Source organism: Calidris pugnax, unplaced genomic scaffold, assembly GCF_001431845.1.
Source record: "Calidris pugnax isolate Ruff unplaced genomic scaffold, ASM143184v1 scaffold38, whole genome shotgun sequence".
NCBI lineage: Eukaryota > Metazoa > Chordata > Aves > Charadriiformes > Scolopacidae > Calidris > Calidris pugnax.
Window position 1 is genome coordinate 1,113,052 of NW_015090995.1, and position 16,808 is coordinate 1,129,859.

The 16,808-nt window shown below is 48.3% G+C and overlaps 1 protein-coding gene and 1 long non-coding RNA gene across 2 annotated transcripts in view; both read right to left on the reverse strand.

Moving 5' to 3' along the window:
• SH3BGRL (SH3 domain binding glutamate-rich protein like) overlaps positions 1-2,613 on the reverse strand; it is a 36,994-nt gene extending 34,381 nt beyond the window's left edge. The window contains exon 1 of the mRNA XM_014955026.1: positions 2,450-2,613. Coding sequence (XP_014810512.1) covers positions 2,450-2,494 — 45 coding nt within the window. The 5' untranslated portion in view covers positions 2,495-2,613. The remainder of the gene's footprint in view (positions 1-2,449) is intronic.
• Positions 2,614-5,236: 2,623 nt separating this feature from the next.
• Positions 5,237-16,778, reverse strand: LOC106895537. Its single transcript, XR_001413436.1, has 3 exons — positions 16,606-16,778; positions 14,074-14,255; positions 5,237-6,542 (listed from the first exon to the last, which is right to left on the reverse strand). It is a non-coding gene; the product is annotated as an uncharacterized LOC106895537 (long non-coding RNA).
• Between the last annotated feature and the right edge of the window lie 30 nt (positions 16,779-16,808).

A 16,808-nucleotide genomic window follows, 5' to 3' on the forward strand; every position in this document is an offset into this window, starting at 1 on the left:
AGACTTACAGCCCCAGGCTGTGAGGTGTGAAGCAATCTCAACCCCTTTTCCCTTCAGTGGGAGACGATGCTTTCCGGAGTCCCACAAAAAGCTTCGCCGACTTACAGAAATGGGGAAGTTGTTTTCTGAAAAGGAGGAGATTTTATACTTATTTCTGGTTTGCTTCCACTCAAGCAAACTAGCCTTTTAAAAACCAAAATAACACAGTGCCGGTCGTCAATGACAGTTACACAGCTGACTTGGGAGGAGTGAGAGCCCTTACTGGGCTGATGTTAGCCAGTTCAGTTACTTCGCTGGAAACAGCCTTGACTCTGTTCCATCTCTCTGTAGCAACCACCTCTGATGTGGATTTTCCATTCCCCGAGTGGGTTATTTCAAATTCAGCACCCAGAAAGGCTCCTCTGGTCCTTCAAGCGAAGCCTGTCTCACCCACGGCTTTAAGACCCACAAAAACGACTCATTGCCATGGAGCACGTTTCCCTCCGGAGAGGAGCCTCTCTGTCTTATTTTGGGTTGAAGCATCGATTAAAATTCTTATATGAGAAAGAAAATAGCCACCCGGTGAGGTACTGGGCTGATCCCTGCCAACAGAAACACCCTCGGTGTACTCAGTAAACTGAGAACGTGCAAGTCCTGCTCATTACCACACGATTACTTGAGCTGCACTGGCTTTAGACACAGGCATGAGTACATACATATATATACACACGTCATATAACTGGCAATTATGTGCATGTTACACTTGAATTCCACAAAAACAGGCTATGCCAACGCTATATTTAAATTCCACAGTCAAAGATGCACAAAGGAGCCTGAAAGACAGCAGTAAGTCAGAATCGAGCCTTGTAATGTGTACAATCCACAAAAGGATGAGACAGCATTGCAGAAACCACTAAGCTAATAATTAAAAACCTAATTAAAAAACAGGAAAACACAGTCAGGATTGAGATCAGTGGTTGCACCCCTCGAGCTTAGTATCACCACACAGACAGAAATCAATAACTGCCATTAAGAGGTCACCGATAAAAATCTATAGCAACTGAATCAGTCAACTTGAAACCTATTAACAGCTGTATTAGAAAGAAAGAATTACTTTTTCAATTTGCTAATGACCACTTCTTTCCTTCCAGATGATCATTCTGTGTAAACCCAGGGGAAATCCCTTTGGACACCCATTATGAATGAACTACTCACAATTTCAAGACACTCTCCAGATCAGCATCAGATAATCATCTGCTTTTCACAATCAGCATCAGCACATTGATGTCAGCATCGATCTGAACAAAAATGATGTGGGAAGAGAGCGATGGTAGGGACCCTCAAGGTCCACACTCTGGTGCCATCGCCACCACAGGGCTCAGCCTCTGTCATTAGAGCTAAACGAGGGGTTACGGCACCACAGCCATCAACGGCAAAGCTTACCAACGTGGTATTTTGTCTGCTGAAGACAGTAGATCAGTGACTGCACTCAACTGGAGGAGAATTCAGGGAGGGTTTGTTTAATCTTCTGTACATCGCTGTCCTCTGAAAGTTTGGGAACCTGCACCTGGAGCACTCAGCCTAACAGTGACATGAAAGGTCACCACATCACCACAGCTCAGTCTCTTTATTGACTCGCAGTAAAAGTCACTGATCATTAACTGCAATTGCTGGCATTTTTCTGCATCTCTGGCATTTTGTAGGTCTCCGGCACATCCATACTCAGTGTGACAAAATCCCCTCGATTTCAGAGTCAGAGCATCATTCCCACAGATCCAACAGAAATCAGACGATCCTGAAGACATCGCTGCTACACCCGAACCCAGGCACAAAACCCCAGTATTTTTGTTTGTTTGTTTATTTTCCTTTTGAAAAACACAACCTTCTGACCGAGCTCTGCCTGCAACACCCTGGGGCTGTGAGAAGGAAAACCCAGTATTCCCACACAGCCTGAAACGGCAGCTACTGGGACAGTACCCACGCACGCCTGCCGCCGATACCGAGTCCATGTAAGAGGAATAAACTCATCGAAACCGGACACTGGCACGATGGGTGACACCATTTAGAAATAAACTCCAAGAACAACAATAACCAAAAAAAAAAAAACCTAACCCCGCATAGAGCTGGTTGTGCCTCAGCAGCGCAGGACGGAGGGATGTGAAAGCCGCTCGGCCCCGCCGAGGCCAGCCCGGGTGCGGGAGCGGGGACCCAGAGCCCGCAGGACTGAGGTGCGGGACGGAGAAAAGGACGGAGAAAAATGTCATTTTTATTCTGGACGGGCAGCTGCAGCGCACACACACCTCCCCGCCAGCGCTGGATGCTCCTCTCGGTCCGCTGAGGGAGGCGAAGCCCGGCTGCCCCAGCCTCTCCTCACGCCGCCCGGCTCCCGCGGATCTGAGGGGAGCCCGGCCCGGCCCCCGCCTCACCACCACCCTCCCGCCCGGTATAACTTTCCCGGAGCGCCTCTTACCGCCGTGGAGCCGGAGGAGGAGGCGATGTAGACCTTGATGACCATGCTGGGAGAAGAGGCGGCGGGATGCGGAGCCGGGCGGGTGTGGGTGTGTGGCACGGCACGGCACGGCCAGGCGAGGCGCGGGCTGGGGCTGGGGCTGAGGCGGCGGCAGGAGGGCGGGAGGGAGGCGGCGGCGGGGAGGCCTCGCCCCGCCTCACCGCTCTCACTGGGCTGGCGGCCCAGCCGTCAGCACCGCCCGGCCCGGAAGAGGGGAAAAATGGTTAAAAAAAAAAAAAAAAAAAAGGGAAGAAAGAAAGGGGCTGAGGCGAGTTCTCGATGAACCACGCGAGAGGTGGGGGGGAGGGGGCGCCCGCGCCATGGCGGCGGGAAGCCCCGCCGAGGCGAGGCGGGGGCCCGGGCGGGGCCGTCGCCTCAGGGCAGGGGATGAGGAGCGGAGGGCCCGCCATGGCAGCGGCCGCCGCCCCTCAGGGCCGCCGGGCCGGGAACGACATCGGACCGTCCCGGCTCCCCGTCCGGCCGCAGCTTCCCCTCGGCCCTGGAGACCCGCCATCTCCTCCAGCCCTGCCGGGGGTGCCCCTGCCTCGCCGTGCCCGGCGTGAGGGAGCACCGGGAGGCGCCTCCATATCCCACCCGCCGGCTCCCGTTGCCTCGGCCTGTCGCCGGGAGGAGTGGCAGAAGGTTGGGCTGGGCAGATGTTACTGTGCGATGATAATTAGAATTAAGAATTTCCTTTTAAAGTATATTCCAGCGTGAAAGCCACTGGCCAAGCGGCGTGTGGGCCCGTGCCAAAAGACAGACCACTTGGCCATGCAGTTGAGTTGTGTTCAGCATGGATGTAGTGGTTTTGGGCTGGAGTGGCCATGGAGATGAACGACAAATGTTGGGTAGAGTGCACCCTCAGCAGGTTTGCCAATGACACCAAACTCAGTGGTGCGGTCGACACGCTGGAGGGAAGGGATGGCATCCAGAGGGACCTGGACAGGCTGGAGAGGTGGGCTCGTGCAAATCTCATTAAGTTTAACCAAGCCAAGTGCAGGGTCCTGCACCTGGGACATGGCAATCCCAGGCACAAATCCAGGTTGGGTGGAGAATGGCACGAAGATGATCAGAGGGCTGGAGCACCTCTGCTGTGAGGACAGGCTGAGAGAGCTGGGGTTGTTCAGCCTGGAGAGGAGAAGGCTCTGGGGAGACCTTAGAGCAGCCTTTCAATATCTGAAGGGAGCCTATAGAAGAGCTGGGGAGGGACTCTTTGTCAGGAAGTGCAGTGACAGGTCAAGGGGCAACGGTTTTAAATTGAAAGAGGGGAGATTTAGATTAGATACTAGACAGAAATTCTTTACGGTGAGGTTGGTGAGACACTGGCCCAGGTTGCCCAGAGAAGCTGTGGCTGCCCCATCCCTGGAGGGGTTCAAGGCCAGGCTGGATGGGGCTTGGAGCAACCTGTTCTGGTGGGAGGTGTCCCTGCCCAGGGCAGGGGAGTTGGGACTCGATGGTCTTTAAGGTCCCTTCCAACCCAACCCATTCTGTGATTCTATGATTCTTCATCTTTTTATAATTATTGCAATGTATCTTCCATCAGAAAAGCACCTACTGCGGGTCTGCCCCTTCCTGAGCTGCCCCTTTGCTTCCCTTCCCTCAGCGGTTCGTGTCTGTGCCACGGACGGGGACTTCTTGCTCCGCTCGGTTAATGCAGGATCCTGGGGCCCAAAGGGACACTGCCAGCCATCACACACTGCAATTCCACGGCGCTATTTCATCATTTGTATTAATTAGGACTGCTGGATGAGACCTCGAAGAGTTCTTAATTGTTATAGTCACTGTGACACGTTATTGAGGGAAATTTATATTCAGCACCTGTCTCCCACTTGCCTCTGGTACTCCGAATATTACCTTAGATATATTTCATTATATATTTTAATAGTAGCTTCACAGAAAATAGAAAATACAGTGATAAACATAGCAAGCTGAAATTTTACCATCTACAAGCTAAGATGAAAGAGGTTTGTTCTGCTGTTGGCAAAAAGGGGAGGAGGTATTTTTGAAATTATTTTTCCAAACACAATAAGCCTGCCTGTTTCAAATTATCAGATGTTTTTTCAAACCACAGACATGATTTTTAAAAAAGGCTGTTGAATTAAAAAGTCATTACTGAATTACTGAATTGTCACCTATGTTTGTTTTATTAATTTGCCAATAGTAAGCAGAGAGGGAGCTGTTTTGAAGATGACACGCCTGATTTTGATATTACTTATGATACGTATCCAAATCTTTGAGACTTTCATGAGATACATATGTTTTGAAAATGCAATAAACCAGAATTTATTTAGGATGGTGGTACACAATGAAAATTCCCCTGTTCAGGGAATTTCAAAATTTAATAAAAATAAACAGTGTACTTTTTAATCTCTTTAAAACAAACTGAGTTAAGTCCAGGAGATTAAAATTCTTCAAGGAATGTTTCTTCGGATGTGTTTGTCCAAGCCCTTTCACAGCTGCTTGAGCAATGCACTGATAATTCCCATTTCCTCCGGAGCACCAGGCTGGGTGCCAGTCTGATTCATGGCAAGGAACACCAGAGGTAGAAACCACAGCTCATCAGGAAGAATGAAAAACTGCAGGTGGCAAACAGGCCACATACAGGTTTATTTGAACTTTGGGCTCACTTGTCATTCCACTGGCTGGCCGCCGGCTCTCTGGCCAGCTCTCTTCCTCCTCCTCCTCCTCCTCCTCCTCCTCCTCAGCCCTCTCCTCCTCCTCCTCCTCCTCCTCCTCCTCACACACCTCAGATCCTCGGAGTTGAAATTCTTCTGGAGTGAGCTGCACCTTGTCTTTTTCTGCCTCCTAAAAAAACCCTGGCATAATCATTGCTCTCAAAAGTGCACTTTAGAAGGCCTTTTATCTTCATGAAAGAAGATTTATTAAGTTAAGAGCAATACATGAATTGGGTATTATTGAAACGACCGGGTTTTCTTGACTCATAATAGTAAATTTTCTACTCTATTGGCAGAAAAGCCCAATGTTTTCTATTCCCAGGCTACTCGTGTAAAACCCATGGTATTATTTTTGTTTTCACTATTAAAACTGTTGCGAAGCGTTTTAATTATCCTTCTCAAGGTAGACCAAAACCTCAAACAAAATTAACACATTGACAATTTGTCTCCGAGAGGAAAATCTCCTGTTCTGGTGCAGCCAGCAAAACAAAAATCTAAGTGTAATCCTCAGTGAGGATTGTTGTCTCCTTGAACCCTTTGGGCACTCGCTGTAGCGTGTCTTTGTACAAGGCCATCTTGTCAGGCTGCATCTTTTATTACTGTTGCTAGAAGGCAAATGAAATTGTTGAATTTTGGTTGATATTATTTTACATATTTGGAAGCAGCACCGTGGAGTAAGTGGCAGCACCGGCGCTGGCAGGAGTGTCGGTGCCCCCCCAGGGGGGAGCCCAATGGATTGACCACCATGGAATCACCTGGGGATTGCAGATAAAAATGTTGCTTATAATGGCAAAGATCCATGTGCTTTTTTCTTAAACCACAGACAAGGATGGTAGCTTCTGGAAAATTAAACTTTTTTTTTTTTAAAAAGAGATGTAATAGAATCTCACAATGAGAGATATTACAGTAATCAGCTGCAAACTCCCTCTTGTGCGAAAGGTCAGGAGGAAGCGCATGTGCTCCAAATGCTCCACAGCTTCTTTGGATCCCCGGAGAGGAACACATCCAGAATTCATAAAACATCAGAGTGGTTTTAGTTCTCCATTGGTGCTTGTGCTGTTGCTGGAGAAGGTGGTCCAGACCCGTCTCCCAAAATGGAGATGTGTGTGATGGGTAGGAGATCACAGCTCAGTGCTCAACAGGAAATCAGAAATTTCTTCATTTCCAATCCCAGCCTACCCAGCTTGACAACCCCTGGAGCCAGAAGGCAAACGGTGACTTCACCCGTGCTCTGCAAGAGCCGTGTCCTGCTGCAGCCCACGCCGGCCTGATGCTGATCTACGGTGGGTGGAAACGCCGCTCCCCTGCTCCAACCTGCTCACGGAAAGGGGTGGGAGAGTCCAGAAGATCTGCTTCTCCTCCTCCTCCTTCTTCTTCGCCTTTGGAAACAGCAAGGCCGGGGTTCCTTGTTTTTGTATGTAATTGTGCAAGACACGGGGCAGTTGATTGCATGAGGAAGTAAATAAACCACACGGCACAGAACACTGCACTGCTTTTAATCTCTCAACTACCTCTACCGTGGAACTAATGGAGTTCTGCTAAAGTCCCCCCCTGGAGTACTGTGTCCAGCTTTGGAGCCCTCATCACAGGAAGGACGTGGGACCTGTTGGAATAGGTCCAGAGGAGGCCACAATGATGCTGGGAGGGCTGGAGCCCCTCTGCTGTGAGGACAGGCTGAGAGAACTGGAGGGGTTCAGCCTGGAGAAGAGAAGGCTCTGTGGAGACCTTAGAGCCCCTTCCAGTACAGGAAAGGGGCCTACAGGAGGGTTGGGGAGGGACTTGATCAGGGAGTGGAGCAATAGGACAAGGGGGCACAGTTTTAAACTGAAATAGGGCAGATTTAGATGAGATCTCAGGAAAAACTTCTTTCCTGGGAGGGTGGTGAGAGCCTGGCCCAGGTTGCCCAGAGAAGCTGTGGCTGCCCCATTCCTGGAGGGGTTCAAGGCCAGTCTGGAGGGGGCTTGGAACAACCTGGTCTGGTGGGAGGTGTCCCTGCCCAGGGCAGGGGGTGGCACTGGATGATCCTTAAGGTCCCTTCCAACCCAAACCATCCCGTGATCCGATGCAGAGCTGTGTACCTGCACGACACAAAACACAACCACCACTCCCGGCCCCATGCTCCTCGGACCGAACACATCCCTCTCCGTCACCATGAGCAGTATCAGGGGCAAGCGTGGGATTGAAGCAAGGCTGAGGAGACACCTTCCCTGTGGTGACAGCAGCGATCATAGAATCATAGAATGGTTTGGGTTGGAAGGGACCTCAAAGATCATCTAGTTCCAACCCCCCTGCCCTGGGCAGGGACACCTCCCACTAGAGCAGGTTGCTCAAGCCACATCCAGCCTGGCCTTGAACCCCTCCAGGGATGGGGCAGCCACAGCTTCTCTGGGCAACCTGTTCCAGTGTCTCACCACCCTCATAGTAAAAAATTTCTTTCTGATATCTAATCTGAATCTTTTTTCTTCCAATTTAAAACCGTTTCCCCTTGTCCTATCATTACCCTTCCTGGCAAAGAGCCCCTCCCCAGCTCTTCTATAGGCACCCTTCAGATATTGAAAGGCCGCTCTAAGGTCTCCTCAGAGCCTTCTCTTCTCCAGGCTGAACAATCCCAGCTCCCTCAGCCTGTCCTCATCGGAGAGGTGCTCCATCCCAAAGGTGCGATGGGCACCTTTGGTGGCACTCGGGGCTCCTCTGCCCAAACCCGCCCCTTCCCACCCCCGCGCCCGGGAGCGGCGGCGTCACCCGGCCGGGGGGCGCCCCCTGCTGGCAGGCGGGGGGGGGGAGCGGGGGGGGAACCGGGGGGATGCAGGAGCGTCGGGCAGGTCCCCCCCATGGTCGCCGACCCCCTTGGTGGTCAAAGCTGGGTTTTGGTTTGGGGCGGCAGAGCACGGCTCTGGATGCAGGCTGTCCCCGTCAGCTCCACGCTCAAGCTTGCAAATAAAGGCAGAACGGGTGATTTGAACACGGTTTAATAACGCGATATCCTGCTGAGAGTTCCAGTTTTGGGCACCTCAATCCAAGAGAGATCTCGAGGTGCTGGAGCGGGTGCAGAGGAGGGCAACGGAGCTGGTGAGGGGGCTGGAAAACAAATCGTATGAGGAGCGGCTGAGGGAGTTGGGACTGTTTAGTATGAGGAAGAGGAGGCTGAGGGGAGACCTCATCACTCTCTACAACGACGTGAAAGGACACTGTAGAGAGGTTGGTGCTGGTCTCTTCTCACAGGTAATTAGTGACAGAACGAGAGGGAATGGCTTCAAGCTCCAACAGGGTAGGTTTAGATTGAACATTAGGAAAGAATTTTTCACCGAAAGAGTGATCGGGCATTGGAACAGGCTGCCCAGGGAGGGGGTGGAGTCCCCATCCCTGGCTGTGTTTAAGGGCCGTTTAGATGCAGTGCTGAGGGACATGGTGTAGGGGAGGACTTTGTAGAGTAGGGGAGATGGTTGGACTCGATGATCCCAAGGGTCTCTTCCAACCTAGACCATTCTATGATTCTATGATTTATAGAGCCGAAGCTGCCCGAAGTAACTCCGTGGTGGGGACCCGGGGTTTGTGCTGTGGTTGGGACCAGCAGCGTGATTCCAGAGTCATCTCCCGGCTGTGACGTGCCAGCGTCGGGGAGCAGCCCTGCAGCAGGCCGCTCTGATGGCATCTGGATGAAACCAAGCTGGAGGGTGACTCCAGGTCCAAGCAGGCTGCGCTGCAGCACAGGAGGAATCTATGTCGTGTGGGTCCTCCACGCCGGCTGCTTCGCTCGACAGCTTTGTTCCCGTTGCATCCCACCACCTGGAAGTGGGAAGTCTTATCCAACACAAAGGCCAGACAGCCCTTTCAAATATTTTCAGCAGAGCTATTAAAAAAAACCCCAGAGAACTTCTAAACTGAAGCCAGAGGTGCCAGCTAGTCCAAGGGCTGGAGTTTTTGCTCCAACAATCCGTTCGCAGCGGCAGCACGACTGCTCTCGCTGGGTCTCAGCAGCCAGAGCCCAGCTCCTGCTCCAGCTCCTTGCTGCTGCCTGCAAGGCCACCCACAGCAGCCAGCATGGGGGATTGTCACCATTCCTTGCCCCTGACACCTTCCTGACCCTCTGCTGACTTCTGTCTGTTCTGGCCATCCACATTTTGGGTTTAATCTCTTCTTTTCCTGGTGCTCCAGTCTGGCTCTCCATCCCGCTGGCTCCGAGCCACCGGCCAGCCCTGGCTCTGACAAGCCCCGTGCACACTCCTGAAGTGCACTCGGTTATCCTGACGTACCTGAGGGAAGTACACGGAAGGGAAAACTACAGACAGCAGGTTTTAAGCCAAAATAGCAGGAAAAGTCACTCCCTTAAAGCCATTTTAGGCCAGTTTGTTCAACTGGGCGTTCTCAGAAGGCTTCTGCCCTGAAAGGCAGAAGATACAATCCAGAAGTCTTCCAACACCCTCATCTGGGCCCTGACTCCTCCTGACTCGGGACCCAGACTGCACGAAACACGTTTTTGTGCTCTGAACACTAAATCCTGCCTTCCCTGAGCCCATCCAGCGAGAAACCTGCAGTTCCTGCTTGCTGTGAGCTGAGGGCAAGCTGAAAGAAGGGGAAGTGGAGCTGCCAGTCGGTATGTGATCCCTGCCATGCCACTGTTTGATGAGAAGTTTTTACTTACTGAGAGGCAGAAAAAAGATTCACCGTTGCTGAGGGCTTGGGGTCTCCTAGGACCAAGTCAGCTTTGGTCAAAGGGCCTGCTCACAGGCTTGCTCTCCTGCTTCCTTCTCCTTCTTGTGCTGGGCATCTTCAAATGGCTGTTGGAAAGACTTCTTAAAAGCTAAAAAAAAGCACTAAAGGTAGTGTGGCTTTGTAAAACTTCACTGTTACAACTCTGTTGCTCGGTCACAACCCTCTCCAGTGCCCAGTCTCCCTGGGAACAGATTTTAAAAGCTGGTGGCATCAGCCATCTCCTAAGGCTGCGTGTGGAAGCAGAGTTAAAGGAAGGCTTGCACGCTTCTGCGGGTGCAGAGAGGACCATCTGGCAATGGTTAGTTTGTTATTATTCGCTTTGTCGATTTATTTGAACCTTTTCTGATGCTTCAGCGCGAGACGGATCCTCGGGCGAGCTTGTGAGTTCCTGTCTGGGAACTTCCCCAGCCTCCTCCACAATAAATGCAGATGCAGAAAAACTCATTTGGGTTTTCTGCTCCAATATTGTCTTTTCTACATATTCCTTTTGTATCTCAATAGCCGATTTGTTCTAGAAAATGTCTTTCAGGCTTCCTGCTCCTGACAAGACCACAAAATGACTTACTATGCTTTTTAATGCTTTTTGCTAGTTGGGCATCAAACTCTGTTTTTTTTACACAATGATTTTTACGTTTCACTTGTTTATAATCTTTTCTGTTTTCCTCATGAAAACCCAAATGCAACTTTTTGAAGGATGCCTGTAGTGTCTGACAGCCTCCCATGTCCCGCCTTTTAGCCATGTTTGATTTTTTAGTCATTTTTTTAGCCAGGCTTGATCCTCCTGTGTGCTTTTTTTCACAGGTAATATACAGTTGGTCAGAGCTTCCAATGTGATGTCTTGCATAAAATCCTCTTACTCTTTTAGTTACCCTTTTCAGCATTTTTCGAGAAGCCTTCTCGCTGTTACAGAGTTCCCCTTTCCAAAATTAAGAACAACAGGGGATTTCTTTGCCTTTTGTTGCTCTGATCAGTGGTGACTCTCCAGTACGTAATGGTCACTGATTCAGAGTGATTAGTGAGGTCCTCTTCCTTGCCCTCAACCAAATCAAGAGTTGCTTCTCCTTTCGTGGCTTCCTTGACCAGCTGCTCCATAAAAAGTTGTTGAAATTAATGTCTAACCATGCACCCTTGAGCATAACAGCTGTGTGGTCTGTAGCAAGGTATGGGATGTTTCCCATCCCAGTTGTGTTTTCTGCCCTTGCTGCCTCCCTCATCTTCATCGTGTCGAGTTAGCTGCTGGAGCTAATCCTGTGCTATAGAATAGTAAGACATTCCCACTTATTTCTATGTTGAGAAGTCACCAAACCTGTTAATAATCTCCCTTGCGTTAAAAAATGCATTTTCTGGTTTATAATGCCAGATTGCACATCTGGCCTGGAATGGAGTGCACCAGCCCCCGAAGCTGCCTGCTTTTCTCTGCCTACACAAGGAGTCCAGACAACTAACTCGAACGTAAGCATGGCTTTGCCATAGATGAATCCTGCCTGTAGCTCCCTGGAAGTTGTTCTTATTTTGCAGATTATATTATTTCCACATCCCAGAATGGAGTTTGCATTTCTTGCCACGGTGTGACCTTGCCATAAAGGCGTATCCCAGTTTTGGGGACAGGACTCTTGAGCAGTGCTTCATGCACAGCCAGGAACTGGCAACACTTCGCCCACACACGTGGCTTTTGCAGCTCTTCAGACTCACCTTTCTCTTCTCTGCCATAACCTCAAGAGTTTCAAAGAGAGAGAATTGTTACCGTAATGGCAGTCATCAAGCCTTTGAGACCTGCTCAGCAGAGCACACCAGGCCAGAATTGTGGAAGAAAAGGCAAAAATGAAGACAGTGTTGGCAACCGATGAGCTGATGAAACGACTCGTTTTTCTTCTGTGTTTTTTTCTGGCTTCATTTTAGTAGTCGTCTTAGTTTTGACTGCTTTTCCAAATTACATCTCCTTTCAAAGAATCAAAACTGGAAGGAAGAAATAACTAAAAGACAAAACTTGCTGCTGACAGTTGGCTTGTCTGACCGCAACGGATTGAAATTTCTTCTTATCTGTATTTTGTGCTTAATAAAAGTCGGCATTTACTTCGGTGCTTGCAGTCATCCCCTTTACTACTGGGGACTAGCCAGGAAGCCGTAGCTAAGCCGAAGATTTTACTGAAGTAAAGATGAAAAGACAGACTCAGGGGGAATTCTAAACCAACCAGCAGACTTACACCTTCACGATCCCAAAATAATAACCATTAAATGTCTCATTGCAATCAATATTGAGATTGTGAACCAGCAAACACCTTGAAAACCATCCGGATTTTAAGATGTGGTTAACAGCACCTCAGAGGATGCTGGAGAGATGTAGAGCCCTGAGGTGACGGGTCAATAGGCCCAGAACAGCCAGGAGTCAGGCCACTGGGCTATTGAAATCGACTTGACTCAGTCTTGCCTGATTTTGCAAAGATTAGGGGTCAAAAACTGGACTGAGTCATGATAGTTTCAGTCTGAATGTCTTTCCAGGCACTTGGGTTGTTTGTAAGTTCCCAACTTGCTAAGTATTACTCAACATTTGGGCATTGCTCTGTAAGTTTAGCGTGGGCTGTTCAGTGTGACTGTTTGGAGTGCAGGCTGTGTGGGTTAGTTTTGTTGTGACACAGTGTCCTGGTTTCAGCTGAGATAAGAGTTAATTTTCCTTCTAGCAGTTGCTGCGTTTTCAGATTTGGGATGACAGGAATGTCAATAATGCATATTGGTTTAGTTGTTGCTAAGCGATGTGTATACTAGCCGAGGACTTTTTTCAGCTTCCTATAGAAGCTGGGAAGGAGCACAGACAGAATTATGGAATATTCTGTACCACAGACATCATGCTTGGAATATAAATGGGTGTTGGCTGGGGGTGGGAATTGGCCACCGCTGCTCAGGTTAAGCTGGACAACCAATTGACTGGGTAGTGACAGTGACCTGTGTCTTGTATATTCTTTTACCATTATAATTATTATTATTGCTATTTTCCTTTTTCATTATTGTTCTATTAAACTGTCTTTACCTCAACCCATGAGGGTTTTTTGACCCTTTCCTCTCCTTTTCTCCTTCTTCTCCCTACCCTTCTGGGTGGGGAAGGGGGAGTAAGCAGGTGGCTGCATGATCCTAGTTGCTGGCTGGAGTTAAACCTCAACACAGTCGTATTTTTCTGTGTGCAGACTGGATATTTTTACCTCTGGAGTCAATAACGTGGTTCAAATACCTATGCTCATAGAAGCAGCATGAAGCTTTCTCATGGAAACAGTAGCACAAAACAGATTAACGTCTGTTTTGATGCTGTGATTTACTCTTGACATAGTCCGGTGACACGGTATCATAAATTCAGGTTTGTATTGAATATAAAGTGCTAAAAAAGGTCACATGGTACAAACTAATAATCCAGAATAAACTTACTCTCCTAGGTTTAACTTATCACAGAATCACAGAATCTTCTAGGTTGGAAGGAACCTTAAAGATCATCTTGTCCAACCGTCAACCTCACTGACAAAAATAGACACCCACACAACAAACAAGGAGCATCATCACTAAACCAGACCTCCCAGCACTTCATCAACCCGTCTTTTGAACACCTCCAGGGATGGTGCCTCAACCACCTCCCTGGGCAGCCCATTCCAATCCCTGAGAACCCTTTCAGTGAAAAAATTTTTCCTAATATCCAGCCTGAACCTCCCCTGGTGTAACTTGAGGCCATTTCCTCTTGTCCTGTCGCCTGTGACTTGAGAGAAGAGACCGACCCCTATCTCTCTACACCCTCCTTTCAGGGAGTTGGAGAGAGCAATAAGGTCTCCCCTCAGCCTCCTCTTCTCCAGGCTGAACAACCCCAGTTCCCTCAGCCTCTCCTTATAAGACTTATTCTCCAGACCCCTCACCAGCTTTGTCGCCCTTCTCTGGACCCGCTCCAGCACCTCAGTGTCTTTTTTATGGTAGGGGGCCCAAAACTGGACACAGTACTCAAGGTGAGGCCTCACCAGTGCCGAGTACAGGGGGACAATCACCTCTCGGGCCCTACTCGCCACGCTGTTCCTGATATCAAAAAGGTTTAACTGGTTAGTTTTGTCCTGGCGGTCTGTGTGCCAGATTAGGTGTATCCATGCTATTCTAACATGTCATCAAATCCTTCTTGTCTTTCCACACCCCATGTAAAGCCACCAGATAGTCATAAAGTAGGCTCCATACCTGTGGGGTGACGAATGTCGTAGTGAGCCTGCTCCCTCCCTGGGTCAGATTTGTTCTGCTGTATTCATGATGGTGAACCACAGCCTCCTCTGCTTGTGGAGAGCAAGGACAGAAGGTCTTCATGGCACAGCCACGGACGTCAGGCTGCTTGGACTTGGTCACAGATAAACATCCAGCTACTCCTGTGATTTAAAAGAAAATTCAACCAGCCGTGGCCACCTCCCCATTGATTTGATAGGGGACTTCCTATTCTTTCCAGTTATTATTGCAGAAAGGAATATTTAAGTGCTCCCTCCTTCCACTTGACCTGAAGAAAAAGTGTTTAGAATATCTATAGGCTGCAGGACAGAGGATTACGGGTCTGTAATTTTCTATAGGTCTGCATAGTAACAGCCTTTTACACTTTCAGCATAACAGCATCTCGCAGCAACTTATCCCATCTATACAGAGGGAAGTGATCTTCTAATTAATGATTATGAAGGTTGGTTTGTGGTTTAATGAACATTTTTAGAAAAGTCAAAACGTTTGAAAAAGCACCAAGGTGAAAAGGAAGGCAGAGGAAATGTAATGCAAATATTAGGAGTGAATTCGAAACCCATGTGTAATTTCCAACGCACACTTGGATCCAAGCTTTCAACCAAATTGCTCATCATCCAAGTTGTTCAGGAGAAAATATTGACATACTCTTCAAAAAATTCCTGTTCCTTTTCCACAGATGTACAAAGCCTTCTCACAGAACAGAGAAAGAGTGAAACAGTGACTGCAGGGAGACAGGTGAAACTTTTCAAGGCGAGTGACAAAAGCCACTGAAGCCCAAACCTTGTTGGTAACGAAGAACTTCTGCTGTAGGACACAGTCTCAAAAGAAGACCAAGAGCTCCTGAAACTTGTTTCAGACAATTTTTAGTTCAGAAGGTGGAGAAAGCGATTGGAAATGCTATTTAAGTTCATGATTGAACTTGAAGGTGGGATGATTAACAGGTAACGGGAGAGAAAAAAACCCATTGATAGAACTTATAACCATCCAAATGTGGAAAAAAAGACAGGAAGCACATTAAAGGCCAACATAAAGATGAACAGATGCACCACGTAGCTGTAATGGCAGCTTTAAAAATACATAAGCAGTCTTTCTAAATTGTGCAAAAGGTGGAAACCAGCAGACAACTAAGAGTTAGTAGAAAGGAACAGCACAAGCAACGTAGGAACAAAATGAGAGACAAAGGTCCAAAATTAATTACAGTGAGGAAAGAACAAAGAAGGATATAGGAACATGTTCTCCTTAGGCATACTGGAAGCAGGAGCAAAACAAAAGAAAATCTTATTACTGACAGAGAAGGAGAACAAATAAAGGAAGGCACACACACACACAAAAAGCTGCGTCTTCTTTGCCTCAGCCTTCAAATAAAGTGAATTGCCACCAGTTACTAAACCCGACTTTTTAGGAAGGTGACAGCAACAGGTAGCAGCAGGAAGGAACACCCTAAATTGCATCGTTACACTGAGGTCAGCAGTGCCTGGAAAATATACTCCCCAGTATTTAGCAGGCCGGTCATAGACATTTTAAAATAATTGTTGTGTATTGACAAAAAAAACCCACAGCATTTGGTGGTTCTAAGCTGACTGCAGGAAGGGGGAGAAAGGTGGATCCGTGGATGCAAAACAGCTCAGCTTAACTGCAAAGTTCAGGAAGATAAAAAACTACCGACATACAAGCACTTTTGAGAGTGAGGTAAAGGTAAAAAGTGACAAATCAAAAAGTCACCATGAATTTGTCAAGAATAGGGGGGGACAGCTGTTCAGAGAGCAGCACTGAAAGGGATCCGGGGATTACAGGGGATCAGAAGAGTCTGAACCAACATGGTGATGCTATTGCAAACTTGGCAAATGCCACACTGAGATAGGTTACCTAATTAACCTGATTATTGGATATAGGTGGACAGAAGAATGCAAAGTTGAGTTCAGAGCAGCCTAAGAACGATAAAAGCTTTAGAAAATACGGCCTGGGAGATCATAAGCCCCATGAGAACTTGTTTAGCCTGAAAAAAATGAAGTTTAAGGGAGAGTATGGTAATATTATGTGAAACAATACAGTATCTAAAACATTAGTATAAATTGATGCTTATTAATTCGTATTAATTGTTCTTTTTATCTGCTAAACACTGGGCAAAGGGAAAGTTAAATTCACAGCCAAAGTACAGTTTGGATGCTGGAGAAAACTTTGTAGTTTTAAGGACAGTCGAGTGGTGAAATGGGCTATCGAGGAAGAATGCAAGATCTCCCTTACTGTAAGTTTTTAGAAAGAGATTAGAGTGGCTTTTGGCAGGAACAGTCACCCCTCAGAGCAGCAGCTTTTAAGTCTTAGTTGCAAAGTCCTTTGGTCCTAAAGGTGCTGTTAATACACGCCGTGTGCTTCCCTCAAAGAAACCCACAAAATAGACGGGACAAACCCTGATGGAAAGTGCATTTGTGAGGCAAACGAGAGCCAATTTCCCTTAATCCATGCCAAAGTTGGAGACTTCACCTTACGGCCTACCTCAAACTCACAGGCCCAGCACCGGGAAAGATCTCTGACGCTTCGGCTGAAACACAACACACCAAAAGGCAACTTTAGAGCCCAAACTAGGCCTGAAAACTCCTTGCCCGGCCCCACAGGCACTTACACCCCGGGCTCACCCCATTTTTAACTCGCCGGGGCCGGGGCGAACAAAGGCCGCGGCCCCTCGGCGGGCTGAGGTA